Consider the following 19040-nt stretch of genomic DNA (forward strand, 5'->3'; position numbering starts at 1 on the left):
TTAAATAATAGAACTTATAATTACAATTATCCTCGTTCCCTAAACTGTAGCGTCGAAGCAATTGAATTAAAATTATACTTATCGTGGTAAGATCGTTTTAAAGCCTAACTGCAAGCCAGACCCAGGTAATCATCCATCAGAGTTCCGATTGCAAACTGAAAAAAAAAATGAATTTTAGAGATTGTAAGACAAACTAATTCAAGCGCTTACAATTCCGGTCGCGTCCACTCGGGTACCGACAATCTTCAGTCGAATCTTATCCTCCAGAGCAATCACCACATCCTCGTCCTTCGACTTGTAGCACGGTGGATTACCATTGGGACAGAACTGCATATCGGCCGGGATGGAGTGGTGCGAAATGAAACACGACAGCGGCCCAATCTCGGCAAACATTCCCACCTTGTTGACCTGTGTCACGACCGCATCCAGCACTTCACCCTTGAACGGTCGGAACACGATTGCTTTGTACTTGACCGGGTAGACTACGAAACCCTGCCCGGGCAGGATCAGACCGGAACCGATGTCGTCGATTGTGGTCACGGCTATCACGAAACCATACTTGCCCGTACAGGTTCCCTCGACTTCGGTGTACAGCTTCTGTTTGACCGTTTCGATCAGCTGCGGTCCGAAGTAGCGCGGGTGCAGCAAAATCTCGTGCTCGAGTGATATCTGGATGAGCGGGGGTGATGACGGTGAATGAGGATTTTGTGGGTTTTCAGAAGTGCGGTACTTACATGGTAGAACATTTTCGAAGGGGAGAAGCGTATAAATTCTTGATGGTGTTGCAGTTTAAGGAAAATAAAATTTGCAAACGCAAAAACCGCTCCGCTACTTTGGTCACTCGGCGTTTGTTTTCGGATTTTGACAGATCAGCATTTTTGTGCCGCGAGACAGTGCGGTGCGTATAGTGATGCCCCTGCAAGTTATAAAACAGAGCTGTGCGCGAGTAATTTCGAACGATATTGACGAAGTACTAGCAAAGTATCCCCATTTTTTTACTGGGAAGCACGGCGCCTTTGAGCGTGAATCAGATAACGAGCCAAATTAGACGTCAAAGAAGAAAAATTCGCACGCGATTTCACAACAATCTCGTCCGTGGAAGGACACGTTGAAATTCCTGTGTATTGTTCAGAAATTATTGCTTCCAAAATGTCTAACGCGACCAGTTTTACGTGCTTGAATTGCAGCGTCCGTTTCCAGAATGCGGAAATGCAACGGGAGCACTACAAAACCGACTGGCATCGGTACAATCTGAAACGCAAGATCGCAGAGCTGCCTCCGGTGAGTATCGAGGAGTTCGAGAAACGCGTGAGCGAGCAGAAGAACGCAGATGCTGTTAGCCAGGAAGATCAGTCCCTATACTGTAAGGCTTGCAAGAAGCTATTCAAATCGAAGAATGCTCACGATAACCATCTGGACAGTAAGAAGCATAAGGACAACCTGAAGGAGTTCCTAGAACAGAAAGGAGACGCTGAACAAGAAGAAATTTCGGTAAAGTCTACTAAACCGAAGAAGGAGTTCATCATTGAGGATCAAGCCATGGACGAGGATGCCGAAGGGGAAGACGACGGATGGGAAGAGGACTGGGAAAATCCGATTGAAAATAACGATTGCTTGTTTTGCAACCATCACAGTGATGATTTGATCCAGAGCATCAAACACATGAGTGTGACGCATTCGTTCTTCATTCCGGACGCAGAGTACTGCATAGATGTCGAGGGGATATTGGGATATCTGGCCGAAAAGATTTGCAGGGACTTTATCTGTATCTGGTGCAACGAGAAGGGTAGAACCTTCTACTCGTTGGACGCCGTGAGGAATCATATGGTGGAGAAAGGGCATTGCAAGATGCTACATGAAGGTGCTGCTTTGGCGGAATACGTTGACTTTTACGATTATAGTACAAGTTATCCGGATCATGTAAGTTTGAATTTTCTGTTGTAACATTTTTCAATGTTTATAATTCTGTTCCCTCACCTAACACAGAACAACGAAATGGACATTGACGAGGATCTTGAGCCACCTCAGATTTTGGACGGTGATGACTTCCAGATGGTGTTGCCATCGGGAGCTGTCATCGGCCACCGTTCCCTGCTGCGGTACTACAAGCAACGAATCAATCCGAACCGAGCCGTTGTGGTGAAAAAATCGACCCAACGGTTGCACAAAGTGCTGGCTGAGTACCGTGCGTTGGGATGGACCTCGACGCAGCAGGAGGCAGCCGCCCGTAACGCTCGGGATATGCATGTGATGAAGCGGCAAAAGGCCAAGCTGATGCAGCAAGTCGGAGTGAAGGCCAACAAGCTGCAGAAACACTTCCGGTGTCAGATCAACTTCTAAATGTGTATCGGTTATGAAAATGGTTCAATAAATATTTCCACTTTAATCTAGATTACAACACTTGCTTCGTCCATTATTCCACCGAAAGCATTTGACGTTAGTTTCATGGCTTCTTTAACGTTTGTCTTTACCTACAAAATAAAGCTAAGTTCATTACATGTGTCTGTCGTAATATGTATCAAGTAAGAGTGAGGCATACTTAAGCATTTAAAAATATCATAATTAAATCGTTGTGATCACTGATAGAAAACGGGATTAGGGGTGGGTGATAATTTAGATTGTCAAACTTGATTTAGATTCTTATAGGGGAAATGACAGCTTCGGAACTTCTTTACATATTATCGCCAGGGGTTAAATTTAGTCTTAGTGTTATTTTATTGCAAAACGATGCTCTGGAATATTATGCACCTTCATGCAACAAATCGGCGCTCTAAGACTTCATTTACTCCCACGAAGATAATAATTAAATAAGTGCCGAAACCTTCATTTCCCCTACATATTGGTGAAGATTCCCTTCTCGCCTTAGTTTTGATCTACTTTTGAAAATAATGCATACGTTTCTGGCCTTCCTTAAAAGGTGCTTGTAGTTTTTATGTTAGCTATTGATAATCAATTTCCCCAAACTTGAAGATTAGGATTTCTCTATTCAATGCACGAGCCCAGTCCGATAGCGTTTTTTTGTTGTATCTTATATTCCTCGCTTATTAAAGAAGTTTACATACAAATTCCAGCGTATGTGTACCGTTGTTGTGTAAGGAGAGCTCTTACAACCCACCCTCTCTGCACGCGCCAATAGAAATAAACAAACAAACTCCACTTGGTAAAACCCAACCCAGAGCTTACTCGTTTTCCTGCGAGCGCAGACGACCGTTCGGGTTCGTCACGGCGATGGCCAGCTGCTTCGCACGTTCGACGATCAGCTTGCGCTTCTTGGCCGACACGGCGTGGCCAATCTCGGCACAGTAGATACGGTTCTGCATCATCAGCACCTCCAGTTCGCGGACGTTGTGGACCAGGAACTTCTTGAAGCCATTGGGCAGCATATGACGGGTGCGCTTGTTCGATCCGTAGCCGATGTTGGGCATCAGGTACTGGCCCTTGAAGCGACGACGCACTCGGTTGTCAATACCTTTCGGCTTGCGCCAGTTGGGCTGCAAGGAAAAACGAGAACGGTTACCACTTTCCGGTATAAACAAAGCCATTTTGTAAACAAAACGACAATTTGAAAAAAAAAAATGCGAAATAGAGGATACTTACGGCAAGTTTGTCATAGCGATCTGACTGGTGGCGGATGAACTTCTTCGTCCGCTTCTTGACGATCTTGGGTTTGTAGGCTGGACGCAGTGCCATTTTTGCTTCTGAGAATCGGATGGAAATTGAGGTTAGGATTGAGTATACTTTTTGATCCTGTTAGAGCTAATAGTGATGGATTAAACCGTTCGATTGCAATATAATCATCTAGAATTAAACTGTGTTAACTATTTTAACAATGTTTAACTAAAAGTTCATTCTTTATATAGCTCCTCAAAGGAAACGTGTAGGAAAAACTTCCGCTCCGAGCAACAGCGACAGGTCGTAGTAAACAAATCATTTAAACGCTATTTTCGCAGATTTGAACGAATTATCCCTATCGATTCAACGTTTGTCCGTCATCACCGCTTTAACCCTTCACTTTAGGAGCAATTTAGGAGATTTTCCGACCGGAAAACACAATAAAACTACTTACATTTGATCAGAGTACAACACGCGGCTGATCGTTCAATATGGAAGGAACAATCGAAAAGAAGGTTCGGTGAAAGAAGCGATGACAGCTCGCTGACGCGGATTGTCAAATTTTGACAGATGACGGGAAGGTATCGATTCGACAATGTTGGCACTACTGATGAACGTTGATGACGACACGCGAGGGGCTACCGGAATGTAGGGTCACTTAAATAATCTCCGCCATATTTAGCAAATGCAGCACACCAAATTTATATCGCTGAATATCAGCAAATTTTTTCTGATTTTAGACTTGATGAAATATCAGCATACATACCAGCAAAATAATGCTGCTGACCTTTCCAGCAATTCCAACATTTGTCAAAATGACAATATAAGACTGAAAATCAGTAATGATTCCAGCAATATTTATTTACTGATTTTTTCAGCAATCCAAAATTCTGACATTTGGCAGCATTTTGCTGATTTTTTTTATTACGTTTATTTATAAGACCCCTTCGCTTATTAGGCATTGCTTGGGCCGATAACCATTATTAACAATTAGATCCCTTATCGCTATTATTTTTCAAATAAAACGTATTATCCCCTATTTGATAAGATGCATTATTTTCATCTATACGATCTGTTTGCTGACCAGTCTTCTGGGTGCACTGATCAGTACGAACTTTCTTTTTTTCGTTCTCCTTGTGTTTCGACAGCCGGCGTTTGTTGGTATTTTCAATGAAATCCTTTGTTGCGCTTGATAAGCTGGTGCTAGAGTTTTCGTCGTTGCTTTCAACGTTTGAAGTGTGATGATCCTCGGTTGGATTGTCGGTGTTTCGCTGTTGTTCTTCTGCTGAGAACCCAGTGAAAGCAGGAGATGATTGACTCGATGTCGTTGGCTGGTTTTGTTAGCGAGACTGAATACCCCCTCGGTTGGTGGAGCTGCTGGAGCGGTGCTATTGTTCAATGTGGCCACATCCAAACATTTCTGTTTGGGATGTGCTGCTCGGCCACAATGGCGGCACGCTTTTGGTTGCTTGTCGTAAGTTTAAAAGTTGTTTCGTTGTCGACCGTGATGTATGATGGAATGGCGCTTTCGACTTTCGAGTCGCATTCGCAAAACTCGAACACCGCTCAGGAATCCTGGGAAGTAGTGCTTCAATTTCTCATGTCGACTGGAAATCACTGTCCCGTACTTTGCCATGTGGTTCATAACAGTGTCTTGTGGCCATGCCAGAGGAAGGTCATGCACTCGAACGGTCACTGCTTCACAATCCACATATATCGGGATTTTGAACTCACTCTTCACACAGAGAAACGCGTGTTTATAGTTGTGCGCCTTTTCATAGCGCAAGGCAACTTCATTGTCTATCATCTAAATAAAAACAAAACACAATTTCGGACGTTATGAAACTGAATGCATCTAACGTCCGAATATTGAAGCTTAATATTGCGCGTTTCACACCAAATTGGACTAATAAGCGCGTTTTCACTTATTAAAAAGTGTGATAAAACTGCAAGCTTACGTCTAATCACAGACAAACAGACGTAACTCTTCATTGTGTATCTTCGTTCATGCATTTAACGGTTGATTTGAATATTATCAGTTCCGCGAACTACTCGCCGCAGCGCTGGCATCGGATCACTTTGACGTTTCTATATATTCTATAGAACTTTTATGCAATATTGTTCACGAGTTAGCGAGCAAGCTTGTTTTCCGCGAGAAGCCAGAGAGATGTCGTTACTGAGGTTATATGTTTTGAGATACTATGTTTTCAAGAACAAGTTTTTCAAAGAGTTACGTCTGTTTGTCTGTGGTCTAATCGTCTTGGTGTCTTCGGTGCACTTATTCCTTATGATGCAAGCAATAAGTGCTCCGAAGACATCAAAACGATTTGACGGAAACGTGCACTTTTAGCACACTTTTTGCATTTTTGGGACAGTCCAGTTTCAGATGCAATCAGCAATATTATTCTCGAAGAATTTTTGCACTTTTCCCGCATTGGGACGAACTGGAAGGACATTGAAGTCAGCAACAAGTGTGTTTTTACGAACTACACTCATTTTCGCTACAATATTTCACCAAGTTAAGCAGAGCAGAAAGAGCACACGTCTGATGAATACGAGTAATGGCTGTCGAATGCATTTTGCTGATAAAACTATTAAACTCAGAAAATCGAATTTGTTTTCACTAGGAGCTTCCAGCTTCTGTAAAAGATCGTTAATCTATATATTACATAAAAATGAATTTCTGTCTGTCTGTTGACCCTTATAGACTCGGAAACTACTGAACCGGTCGGCGTGGAAATTTGTATGCAGGGGTTTTTGGAGCCGGGACAGGTTCTTATGATGGTTCGATACTCCTCCCCTCTCAGTAAGGGAGGGGGTCTTCCATACAAATGTATTTTGCTAAATAATTTAGATATATTTCTGAAAAAACAGCGTACAGTTTTATCATTTTATTGTGGACTTCACATCAAAGTGGACAAATAAGCGCTCTTAGTGGCACCAGTGGTGTGTGATTACCTCTCACCCCAGCAGGCCTGGGTTCAATCCCAATCGGCGCCACCGGGATGTTCTGAGTCATAACATCTCTGATCACGCCTTCCTTCGGAAGGGAAGTAAAGCTGTTGGTCCCCGGTTCATGAGTTGATGGGTCGATAGGTAGGGTCCAGGTGAGGTAGCTGCCTTCCTGGCGTCGGTAGCATTGGTGCTCAGCACGGAAAACAAGATCGACGGAAAACAAATCAAAGGAAAAAAAAAAGAAATACTCTAAATATTTTCTTATCAGAATGCGCATTTGGCTCACATTTTGACAGTTCTCGCAGCTCGATTGGCTCAAAATAGCCGCTTCTGCAAACCTCTTTATATAGGATTACTGCTTGCGAATATGATGCTAATAGTTTGACAGCTCTTTACTGTGTGTACAGCAAACCATTTAAGCATAGAGGTAGCTCTAAGACTAGTAGGTCCCGAAGAAACGAGCTCTACTTTTTGGCTCAGCTCTGGTACTCTCTTCGGTCCCAAGCTAATCGATTCACCCCTCGAAACATAGGAAAAACCAATAACCCCTCATTTTATCTGTCAAACTTTCATAGCGAATCAAAACAAACATAGTGTAGTAATAGAATTTCAACTAGAATAGGGTACGTTAATCGTTTGCTTGGGACCAATAGGCTACTAAAGTGGTGAGCCAATTTAAAATCGTTAGTTTCGTATTGATTGTTGCTCTTATCGGTAACGTATGGTAAAACATTTTATGTTGTCAATACTACATATTCTTAAAATATGGTATACCATCCAATGATAAGTATTTATTTTCCCTTTGAGAAAACCCTCATTCAAAAAATGCTATAATATTCTAACTGAACTGTCACAGACATGGTTATGATACGGTATATAATCCAAATACTATCATTAATCATCTTCCATTAATCACAATAGATCGAAATTACACGCACACTGGGATCTACTGAATCCTAATATGATGATAAAATGATAAGTGGAATAATTTATGTACTTGTATTGGTGAACAAGTTTACCCTATTTTAGTTTTGCTCTAGTTGCTTCACGCCATGTTGATTTGAAAATCTAGAGTGTAAAACAAAAGTGTTTTACTTAATTCAATTATGTACAAATTGTTATCTTCAATAAATTATGTTGTCTTCAGTATGAAGTGACTCCCGGGAAGATCAACCAAGGCTGGTGAATAAATGTACAAGGTAAAAAGCTATTTTATCATAAGCTTACATTTTTCTTACGCAAAATTGATCCTTTGCAGTAACTGTGAATTTCTTTACCGGAAGACCTCATCGGTGGCAGCTACTGCTGCTGGATGGCAACCTTGAGATATTTGGCACCCGTTTGGCGCTGTTCGGTGACTTCTTGGGACCTTACTCGTTTTTTTTTTGTGGTGGCCGTTTCAAGTTGAGTAAATAGTACTGGAAGTGCTTGCAGCTGATTGACGAGTGGCATGATGTGGTGGATTACGCAGTTGCGGCCGTGACCCGGTTATACCGGTGTGAAACCACTAGCGATGGTCCGTTAAGATCGGCGCGGACCGAGTATACTTATGTTATGTTATGTTTTATACAGCGTGTTCTGTGCACAATAGTGCCATTTGATATGTTATATGAAAATGAATTGCTATTGTTTGTTACGTTTTATGTAAAGCGGTAGTTTTTTTTACTTTTGTTTTGTTTTATTGAAGGTGGATTTTTCTTAAGAATAAATTAGTTTTTACACAAAACTGAATCGTTAGCCTAAGGCTGAATTCGATCTCACATCTACTGTCAACATGGTACCAGTATACTAGCAGTTCACTTAAATAATGGTATCATGCTGTCAGTAGTTGTAAGATTAAGGTCAGTCATAATCCCTGATCCAAGAAAAAGGAATAAATACGAACTATATGGAATATAGTAAGTGCTTATCGAATTTAATCGTTTGAATATAACACGAAAATACACCATAATGTTAAATTACCTAAATGAACTATTAACACAGTATAACCAACAATCAATACGAAACTAACGATTTTAAATTGGCTCACCACTTTAGTAGCCTATTGGTCCCAAGCAAACGATGAACGTACCCTATTCTAGTTGAAATTCTATTACTACACTATGTTTGTTTTGATTCGCTATGAAAATTTGACAGATAACATCAGGGGTGTGTGGATTCATGCAGAACATGCAGGGGTGAGTGAAATAGCTTGGGACCGTTGTTCTGGTACTGAGTGAGCCAAAAATAATAATGATTTTCTTCGGGACCCAGTGGTCTTAGAGTTACCTCTATGGTATAACCAACAATCAATACGAAACTAACGATTTTAAATTGGCTCACCACTTTAGTAGCCTATTGGTTCCAAGCAAACGATTAACGTACCCTATTCTAGTCGAAATTCTAGTACTACGCAATGTTTGTTTTGATTCGCTTTGAAAGTTTGACAAATAAAATGAGGGGTTATTGGTTTTTCCTATGTTTCGAGGGGTGATTAGACAAGCTTGGGACCGAAGATAGTACCAGAGGTGAGCCAAAAAGTTGAGCACGTTTCTTCGGGACCTACTTGTCTTAGAGTTACCTCTATGGTATAACGTTTACTTTCCTTTTCAAAACCAAATTTAATAATCCAAATATTCCAGAATGTTATGACATGTACACCCCTATTCTGTAATTCGTTTCGAACGAAATTCTCATACAAAAAAATATTTTTTTGTATGAGAATTTCGTTCGAAACGAAATACAGAATAGGGGTGGTAGTTTTATGATTTTAAAATTGATTATACAAAAGCTATATGTCTTGTATTACACCTGAAATTTTGTTCTGAAATATCGACCTTATTGAATGGTAATTATACTTAACCGCCTTTATCCCATATAGTTGTTTTGCATAATACAATATATGGTATCCAAAGGACAATTTATGGTATTGTATGCTTATCATTTTTATACACGCTGACTAGAATCGTACATATATACTTATTTATGGTACATAATGATACTGTGAATCATCCCTTTATTGTTTACGATTATGCGGGTTATCCCTTTTTAGATTAGATGCTTTTCACGCAACGCTACACACAAAAAATTCTACACATTTTTATTGATGAATTTCCATGTGAAATTTCACATTTTTTTCATGTGACCACACATAAACAGAATCCACTCAGAAGTACACAATAAATTTATGTGTCAAATGAATTGTACTTGTGGTCACACATGGCTTTTATGTGTACACATATTAAATATGTGTCCGACACATAGGGGAAATGGATGAAATGTCGACCTAAATGCCCCTAATTTGGGCCCATATATAAACTCAAAAATCGACTAAATTTTTAATAGCGACCAAATATATCCATTAGTACCGTCCCAATGACGCGTTCATCTAGATAAAATTGATAAATAGCAGATATTTAGCGATGGGCCCTATCTTAAAACCATAGCCCAACATTAGAGCCATTTTCCATTTATATATCACTAGCTGAGTGTGCCCGGTCTTGCTCGGGATTCAATATTAGCTTGAGTTTATGCGCCGATTTAAAAAAAAAGCATGCTATATTGTACGTAGCCCCCCCCCCCTATTATCTAAGGGGCTACCCCCTATGATTATCTCCTTATACCCCCACACTCGCCCCCACATGCCTAATTTGATTCCATTTGCTTGATTTGTTCTCGAGTTATGCAGAAATTTCTGTTTCATTTGTATGGGAGCCCCCCCTTACAGAAGGGGGAGGGGTCTCGAACCATCATAAGAACCTTCCACGGCCCCAAAAATCCCTGTATACAAATTTTCACGCCAATCGGTTCAGTAGTTTCCGAGTCTATAAGGGTCAGACAGACAGACAGACAGATAGAAATTCATTTTTATATATATAGAAGATAGAAGATTTGTTGATAACAATGCAAAAATTCATGTATGGGACACATACACGGCGAATGAGAACGACCCAATTTTGAGTTTAGTTCACTCATAATCGCCAAAAGTGCAGGAACTCAGCGATGAGTAAAATTTGTCTCATGGTTTCCTGTGGAAAACCTTAAAAATCTGCCGGAAAATGAGGAAATTGACGAAAATTTTATTCAGTCTCGGAGTAGTACCAATAGACTGAGTGGACCCAATCTTTACTTTTCTCAAATTCGGGAATTTTTCCCTGGAAAAGCCTGGGAAAACATGAGGCAAATTTACTCATCGCTGAGCTCCTGCACTTTTGGCGATTATGAGTGAACTAAACTCAAATTTGGGTCGTTCTCATTCGCCGTGTAAAAACAATCTCTGAAATTTATTATTTAACTAATGGATATTTTTGGTCGCTTTAAAATGTACAGTATCCCCTCGCTCATCCGACACTCACTAATCCGACAACTCGAAAATCCGGATCCCGTTAATCTAATCCGGAAAATGTCGGATTAAAAAGTATAAACACGTAGCACAATGTATTGTGCTCTCAATTTTCACATTTGTGCTGTAAGCATGCTGTCTGTTTGTTTTGATTTTTTTTAATATGGATTTGACAGTCGGATTAGCGAGTCAAACCTTGATAGTTTGGCCATGATTTTGTCACATGAGCGGGGGGATAATGTATAAAAAGTAATCTATCTGAGATTAAAAATTAATCATGCTCATCACTCACCGTTCTACAAGTTGATGAGAACAGCTCTATCATAAACCACCAAATAAACCCTGATTAGTTTGACAGATGAAATGAGGGGTTCGTAGATTTTCCTATGTTTCGAGGGGTGCATCGAATAGCTTGGGACCGAAGAGAGTACCAGAGCTGAGCCAAAAAGTTGAGCACATTTCTTCGGGATCTTTCTGGTCTTAGAGTTACCTCTATGGTATAACTGCTTTTTAACTGAAATACAGCCCAGTTAGCGAACAAGAACTGTAGTGACTTTAGTAATGATATCCCAACACTATCATAACGTAAAACAAAGTGATTATGGTTTTTTAAGGCAGGAATTTTCAGTTTTTCCTTAGTTCTCTATAAGTTTGGAATCTGAAAATGTTCTCAAAATCCCTGAGCTTCAAGTCCAGAATATAGAAACTTTAAATTCTCAGAGTCTTAATAGGGTAGACAACTACTTCGGCCTAATCGCCCATTTTGGGCCTATCGAGCAGAAAACTTCAAATAAATCCATGATTTCAGAGTTAACAAGTCAATTATGCGTTTGGTACGATACTTTAGTTAATAAGCTACGGAACGAAATCAATGGGAACGCGTGATATGAAGGTTTGCACCCATTATTCCCAAAAACAAAAGAAGGCTCCAACCGAATCAATTTTTATATTCATCCGATAGGCCGAAGTGAATTCATTGGCGTTTCAATGCGTTAGGCCGAGTTTAGAATCCGTAGGCCGAGTTTGGCGTCAAGAAGCAGTGTAAGACTTTTGACAATATCTCAACGATTGGTTTCTCTTTATCAAATCTTACGGTAGGTACGAAAAGGTGAATAAACTTGGAAGCCATCAGTAATAACATTCCGTTTGGTGCTAAACTGCGCTAGATTAAGAAAGACTAACTGCGGGTTGTGATTAATAGGCCGGAAATGGGGTAGTTAACCCTATACTATTTTTTTTGTGTCAGAGATCTATACAAATTCTCTAAGTCGGTTATCTCGTATTTTTCGAAGTATTACCTAGAATGTTGAAAATTTGTCCACATCCTAGAGTCTTGAAGTTTTTGTAACTATAAGATTTAGATGATTTTCCCTTTCGACCATGTGGAACCTATAGTGATGGTTGGCTTGAAAATGTGTTGAAACTTTTGTTGATACCCAATAAATTTGACAATTGTTATTGAAGAGAGGAGAGAAGAAACCTGATTGTAATTCATACAAATGTGATGCTCTACAAATGGCCTTTATGTGATCACCACTACAACCAGCACAGAACTATGTTCTTTCACAAGCGTTTATTTTTTTAATTTTTATTATTTTTGATTTTATTTTTTTCCTATCGTTTATATATACGTATCTAAATATTTTCTTATTCGTTTTCGGATATTTCATGCTTTTTGTTTTGTTTTGTCGCAAGATCAACATGTTTCTTTTCGTATAAATATATATATTTAGTCAATCTCTAATAAACGACTCAATCTGCGGTTCAGGGGCTCATCTTGCATCTTTTCAATAATTATCTCAAAGAGTTACTGTTATAATAATGCTTATTCAAACATAATCCCAATTTAGAAAAAGCAAAACAAGATTGGAAGCTTCAAAAACTGAACATCTTGCTATGGGTTGTTTGGAGGTCTGTACAGATTTTTTTATTTTACAAATATGTCGACTTAGCATTCGGTTTTCACCACCACATTTTTTTTATCAATTAACGCAGGAAGAAATAGTGTGTTCAATAAATAAAATGTTTAAACTATTGCGTAAAGGAAAACACTGAAACGTTCTTCGTTCGGCATGATCTAAAACAAAATCTAACATAGCTAAATTACAGAAAAAAATACTGTCAAGACTTCAATTCTCTCCGGCAAGGATGGATCACCCTTTGAAACATCGTTTATTATTTTTTGAATATGGTAAGCTAACGTTAAGTCCAATTGAATTTTCAGTTTATCCATATAAAAATCAATAGATTAATGCTATTATTCTCCCGAACAAGAACTAAGAACAAAATTCGCAACGTAGAGCCACATTCTGTATTTTCGCTGAAGGTGCACCCTAGTACATATTCAGTGAAACAATTGAGAGTGGCTCAACGATGCGATATTTTTTTAAGTTTGATCGGGAGAATACTAACATTAATCTACCGTCAACTCTCCATATCTCGATATTTGACCACTTTGTTCTATATGTCGATGATTATCTCGGTCCCTTCAAACTGTCTTGTAGGATATTATTGTTCTATATCTCGATCTCTTTAAAACTCGATGTTCAATATCGAGATAGAGAGTTGGCTGAATCTATTTTAAGAAGGACTAACTGAAAATTTAGTTGGGCTTAACGTTAGCTTTCTATATTAAAAACGTAATGAAGGATGCTCCAAAGAGCGATCCATCACTGCTCTCCGGTTTTCTTTTTTTGCTCGCTAACGGGTTTCTGCTATTTTGTATTCTATGGCAATCATTTGAATGCAACCGCTGCTTTGCTCGCTCACCGATTATCGATGAGTAATGTTGATAAAAAAAAAACTGTGGAGAGAGGTTCTACTCATTTTATATACATTATACATTTGTGTTATCGTTCTGCAATCGTAACTGAACACTTTCGTTTTCCCCCCCCCCATAACTGAAACAGAAAACGTGCACTGTTTCAGTAAGTCGTCTTTGTCGCATTTGTTCGCGTTTATGCGATTTCGTAAAAGGCACTTTTAAGTTGCAATATTCTTACCACCACGGCTGATTAAATAAAAGAAGATTGGAAAAAAATAAAACATTTTACATTAATTTAAGCTTGGAAATGCCACGTGAAGACTTCGATTTTTGATTTAAAAAAAAATTTAAAAATGTATTCTATCTGCTCCTAATCTTAAACAAAGAGATTGATGCAGTCCGTTTCGATCAAATCCTGCTAAAACAAACTTAAATATTCGCAATTGTACATTTGCGACGGCCGACAAGGTTTGGCAGTTTTGTTAAGCAAACTAACTTGTGTCCCGAGCAAAGCCGGTTAATTAAATGAAAGCAAATCGTTTGCTGCCTATCATAACGAAAACTCATTTTGATATCAACTGTCTCGCAATCGGTCTGATATCATATTAAGCTTTCATTAGAGAGTCAAGATTTTTTTTAATGAGAGCAACTTAACTCCAAGTTTTGCTGTTAACGTCTTTGTTGAAAATTAAATTAAATTTCACCTGTCGTTGAACTACAGATAGTCCGGGGTTGGATTTGAAGTCATCTTTCAACGTGAGAGGCATGAATGCTAACCTTGTACGCCAGGTCCGTATCCAGTTGAATGTTATGAAATCAAAATCAGTTATCAAATTGATTTCATTGAAAGCATGATTAGTTTTCCTTTTGATTCAACAGAGTGTAACTATGCTCTCAGTTCTGCAGCATTAACCGTTAATTCATACAAACCGAGATCCACTGGAGTAATCAAAAAAAGATACACCATAACAGCACATTTTGATTTCAGTTTGATCTCCAGCTTTGCTCGGGGTATGTGTGTAGGTATGTAAGCTTTGACGGAACGAAGTTAAATTTTGAATTGCATTCGCTGCCGGTGGTTGTTTCTGCCTTGTCCATCAGTCGGCACCCGTGTTCGATCGATTCCGGCGCCTCTACGGCTGCGGTAGGGGCTACACCCTGCGTGGCCATAAGAATGGAAGGTTCAGTCTAACGGTTTCACCGTTCCCATTACTTTGCCCTCAAACAGGGGTAACATTTCACTGTCGCTGTTGATTTCCTCTTGGATCACTGGGCTGTCCATATCGTCGCAGCGGGTTTTAAAGAAGAATCTGCAAAATAGAAACAGATGGATAATGTAATTTTTGTCCCTTTATTTAACGTCAGTCTCGGTTCTCTAACTCTAAAAACGTGATTTCTAGCAACATTTATATTCAAATCGATTTAGAAATGCACAGAATCTTCTAGTTTCACTTATATTTTGGGATATGTTAACGTTTTAAGAGATTGTGCACGGGTAGATTGAGGTTATGGTGACGCCACTGCACTTCATTGCTGGTCACACAGTAAAGGCCGGCGCACAATGGATACGTTTTCAGGTTGTCAAAAAACCATAGCCCATGCATTATCTGTCAAAAAAACCGAAAACGTATGCATTGTGCGCCGGCCTTAAGATTTTGTTCGTTATCGGGGAAACGCTCTTGCTGAGGCATTTGGCACACTCTAGGTAATATCCAGAAAACTTAGGCCTAGCCTGATAATAATGGTACAATCCTGTAGGGGCCTTGAAGCAGAATTAATTCTACCAGAACGTGTAACTTGTAAACCATTGTCTATCAAATGGGAATTACAAATTCAAGTTCTTGTAGTTTCATTATGCTATCCACTCCAGGGATCATTTTGAAGACTTTTGGAATTCTGTAAATATATTTTTCTTTCGTAACTTCATCCAAGTTACATATGTTGCTAATACCCCGTTCACATTACAGCGTAAATCACGTGATATACGCTACCTTGCAATGAGCACTGATACATCTAGTTTTCACTGGAAATCCTATGTATGAGTGCTCATTGCAAGACAGCCTATATTACGTGATATAGGCTGTAATGTGAACGGGGTATAAGCATAACATAGCATAGAGCATAAACCAGGTTGCACAATGTCGTAGGTGGTACGAGCTCCAAACTGTTGTTAAGAAGGAGACCCACCTTCATCGGTTGCTGTTAGATAATAATTTGTGATTAATTACTACCTCTCAGATAAAGGATGTGTCTCCCTCCAACAGACCAGAGCTGCTCTGGCCACGTCCTTACATCTGGTGGGGAAAGGGGAGGAATGTTAGTCCGACACTTACTTAAGAGAGATGCAGAGAACTCTACGACCCCTCATAAGTGTCACGGGAAGGGTGGATTTTTGTTAGTAGGGAGGGTAAGCCATAGGATACGCCCAGCCGGCGTTGCTGGCAATCGTTATATCAAGCATTTAATAAATAGAAGCTGTAAGTAGTTTATCTGTCCGTTGTTGCTGCCCATTACCTAAACATATTATTCAAAACAGTCTTCAGATTTTGGAATTAAGAAACGCACATATGCACAATTCATTCTGATCGATAGGAGGTTCTCATGTGTAAAAAGTTATTCTGGTTATTAGTATCTGGTATCGTAGATTAGAATGAAGATTCGTCCTTGGCCTAACTCCCACTGTCTGGCAGTGGCATTACATATGTTACATAGTTACATATGTTGCTAAGCTCTATTTATTCTAACAAGATTTCAGAACATCTATCAACTTCTTGAAATATACCCTCAACATTTTATTATGAATATTCCCAGGTAGGTCCCTGAAATTATGCTGAATTTTCCAAAACTCCCAGAAAGTTCAGAAAGCTTAAGATCCTTCCAGGAAGTTCAGAAAGAGTAAGATCTCTGAAAAATTGATACGAAGCTCCCTGAAGTCCTAAGAAGTTATCTGAACTATCTAAAAAATGCCCGAATTTCTATATTATTATTATTATTATTATCTCTATTTAGGAGATTTTCAGCCGCAGGCTGGTTCATCTCCGGGAGCCCCAGAAGGGGGCTTCCCTAATTACATAGTTGAGATTTTGGAGAACCCAGAAGGGGTTCTCCTAGAGGTTGGTGGAGCTCCAGAAGGGAGTCCCCTTAGTACAGAGTATTTTTAAACAGAGTTCATTATAGTTCCTGTCTTGGTTCTTAGCGTGGTTGGCGGATCATGGTGTGAATGGCGGTGGTCGTTGTCGAAGGCAGTCAGGTAATCGTCATGTGATATCCAGGCTTACTCCAGTGGTGTCCATGTTCGAAGTGTAGTCATTTTGAATAGATTGATTATATTTTATCGAACAGTCCAGCATCTTTTAGGAAAACTATTAGGGCTGCTTCCGTGGACGGGTCGTTAGAGAGGGCGTTACGTATGCTGTTCGGTATTCCATAGAGGAGCCGGATGTTATGGAAGCAGGGACAGTTAACAATCAGGTGTTCGACTGTCATAATCGTGTTGCAGGAGTCGCAAAACTTCCGAAAAGAGGCAGCACTACCCATGTTGTGGGTCACTCGGGTGTGTCCGGATCGAAGCCGGGATAAGACCTGTTGTTCCCATCGGCTCGTAATGTCATTCCATTTGGAGGTGTCGTCCTTTATTTTTCTCAGGAACGGTCCCCTTTTTGCGAACCACTTCCGGGCCCAGGCGTCTCGGAGGGATGCTTTCACCCATTTTTTTACGTCCTGACTGGGTACAACTGTGGTGGCCATCCGGCCGGAGCGACCTGTGGCAGCGAGATGATCTGCTTCACAGTTGCCCCGGATACCGCAATGGCCGGGTACCCAAACAAATGAGGTGTTTGGCGGCGCGGCCTTTTGGATCCCTTGTATCCAGGGGTGTCTGGATGTTGCTGAATTCAAGGCGTATAAAACGCTGGCGGAGTCTGTTAGGACACATATGGGTTTATTGGCGGGTGTCGTGGTGGCGAAGTGGATGGCCGCAGCCTCCGCCGAGAAGACGGAGCACTGATCGGGTAGTCGAAAGAAGTAGCTATTGGATACATCCGCTACTCCGAATCCAACCTTCCCCACGGCCTTAGAGCCGTCCGTGTAACGGTGTTGAAAATTTGCATATTTAGTTCTCAGCAGCTCCGCTACGTGGGCCTGCATGGCATGGGAGTTGTTACCTGCCTTGAAGCGCTTGGCAATTGAAAGGTCAACGCGTATGGTTGGTTCTGTCCATCCTCTGGCTCCGTTCCAGTGTACCCTGGACACGGGTGGGAGCTCCTGATGGACCAAGTTTCTGAGAACTCTGTTCCCCTCCCTGAGGAGAAAGACCTCGTGATTCCCGGTGGTCTTTTCCAGGTAGCTGGTCGTTCTGCAGCTCAGCGTTTCGGCGACTTGGTATTGAAACGGTAGTACACCGAGTTCGACGCATGCCGATTCAGCCGGTGTTGAAGGCAGAAGTCCTGCGACGATTCTGATTGCCTGGTTATACGTTGGGGCTAGTCGTGTGGTAAGAGAGTCGTTGGAAAGGCAGAACAGTTCGATCCCGTAGAATAATCGACTGTTTACAGTGGCTTTGGCCACTTTTAGTAGAATCTCTCTGTTACTGCTCCGGTGTGGTTTGGAAAGTGTCCGGAGGAGGTTTAGCCGCGTGCGGCAGTTGGCTTTGATTTCGTTGAAATGAGCGTCGAACCTCAGCTCCCGGTCCAAGCGTACACCGAGAACCTGGATGGTCTTCTTGTTGGGTATTGGAATATTGTTCGCAACGATGGCTGTTGGTAGCGGGCGATGACGGAAGTGGCATAGGTGGGAAACCACGCTCTTTTCTGCGGATAATTCAAAGCCGACCCTACTGGCCCATCTTGTGGTGGCTGATACAGCAGCTTGTAATTTCCTTCGCAGAGCCTTGAGGGTGCGTCCTAAAGCCAGCAGGACGATGTCGTCTGCATATACAAATATGTATATTCCTTTTGGTAGGATCCCAAAGACTCCATTCATGGCGACCAAGAAGATGGTGACCGCTATGACGGATCCCTGTGGGACTCCAGTTTCTTCCGCCCGAGTTGAGGAGCGGTGGTTCCCGATCATCACCTGAAAGCTTCTACCGCAAAGGAAATTTTTTAAAAAGTGTAGAATGTGGCCACCCAGACCCCAGTCAGCCAACTGTTTGATGACTTGGGGGGTCCAGGCGCGGTTATACGCCTTAGCTAAATCCAGGGCCGCTATGTCGACATGGAGTTCTTCATCCATCGCCTCTTGGAGTACATCGCCCAGGCCAGTAAAGTACGTTCCGGTGCCGTGACCGGATCTGAACGCATGCTGTCGGTGATCGAGATGGTCGTTGTCCTCGAGAAAGCGAATTAGACGGCGATTGACCATCCGTTCCATGACTTTACTAATGCAGCA

General features: G+C 41.0%; 4 protein-coding genes across 12 annotated transcripts in view; 1 reads left to right on the plus strand and 3 right to left on the minus strand.

The window, feature by feature from the left end:
• Rpb7 (DNA-directed RNA polymerase II subunit Rpb7) lies at positions 1–838 on the minus strand. The gene is made up of 3 exons (XM_065225578.1): positions 735–838; positions 211–669; positions 1–155 (listed from the first exon to the last, which is right to left on the minus strand). The coding sequence occupies exons 1-3, from the start codon at positions 744–746 to the stop codon at positions 105–107; spliced, it is 522 nt and encodes a 173-aa protein (XP_065081650.1). The 5' UTR covers positions 747–838; the 3' UTR covers positions 1–104.
• Positions 839–1065: 227 nt separating this feature from the next.
• LOC135704222 (cytoplasmic 60S subunit biogenesis factor ZNF622) overlaps positions 1066–19040 on the plus strand; it is a 530133-nt gene continuing 512158 nt past the window's right edge. The window contains exons 1-2 of one of the 2 annotated variants that reach the window (XM_065225697.1): positions 1066–1920; positions 1987–2350. In XM_065225697.1, the coding sequence (XP_065081769.1) occupies positions 1150–1920; positions 1987–2340 (1125 nt within the window). In that variant the 5' untranslated portion in view covers positions 1066–1149 and the 3' untranslated portion in view covers positions 2341–2350. Of the gene's footprint in view, positions 1921–1986; positions 2389–19040 lie in introns of those variants that run through there. The other variant, XM_065225698.1, reaches the window with a different exon arrangement.
• RpL32 (Ribosomal protein L32) lies at positions 3002–4167 on the minus strand. Of its 2 annotated transcripts, none has more exons than XM_065225608.1 (3): positions 4063–4153; positions 3598–3695; positions 3002–3491 (listed from the first exon to the last, which is right to left on the minus strand). In XM_065225608.1, exons 2-3 carry the CDS (start codon positions 3688–3690, stop codon positions 3180–3182), a joined length of 405 nt encoding a protein of 134 aa, XP_065081680.1. In that variant the 5' UTR covers positions 3691–3695; positions 4063–4153; the 3' UTR covers positions 3002–3179. The 2 variants fall into 2 exon arrangements, with proteins under 2 accessions (XP_065081680.1, XP_065081679.1); XM_065225607.1 differs by having other exon boundaries at positions 3003–3491; positions 3598–3698; positions 4067–4167.
• Positions 13622–19040, minus strand: part of Axn (protein axin) — an 80141-nt gene continuing 74722 nt past the window's right edge. For all 7 annotated transcript variants that reach the window (XM_065225657.1, XM_065225659.1, XM_065225653.1 and 4 more), the window contains one exon: positions 13622–14962. In XM_065225657.1, the coding sequence (XP_065081729.1) occupies positions 14836–14962 (127 nt within the window). In that variant the 3' untranslated portion in view covers positions 13622–14835. The remainder of the gene's footprint in view (positions 14963–19040) is intronic.

This window comes from Ochlerotatus camptorhynchus, unplaced genomic scaffold (genome assembly GCF_037179485.1).
Source record: "Ochlerotatus camptorhynchus isolate MF236.1 unplaced genomic scaffold, CSIRO-AGI_Acam_v1.1 ptg000232l, whole genome shotgun sequence".
NCBI classification, from domain to species: domain Eukaryota; kingdom Metazoa; phylum Arthropoda; class Insecta; order Diptera; family Culicidae; genus Ochlerotatus; species Ochlerotatus camptorhynchus.

Coding starts and splice junctions, on each gene's coding strand:
- RpL32 (XM_065225608.1), bottom strand. CDS start 3,690: ATGGCACTGCGTCCAGCCTACAAACCCAAGATCGTCAAGAAGCGGACG. Junction 3,492..3,597: donor ATCGCTATGACAAACTTGCC/GTAAGTATCCTC, acceptor TTTTCCTTGCAG/CCCAACTGGCGCAAGCCGAA.
- Rpb7 (XM_065225578.1), bottom strand. Junction 156..210: donor GAGTGGACGCGACCGGAATT/GTAAGCGCTTGA, acceptor TTTTTTTTTCAG/TTTGCAATCGGAACTCTGAT.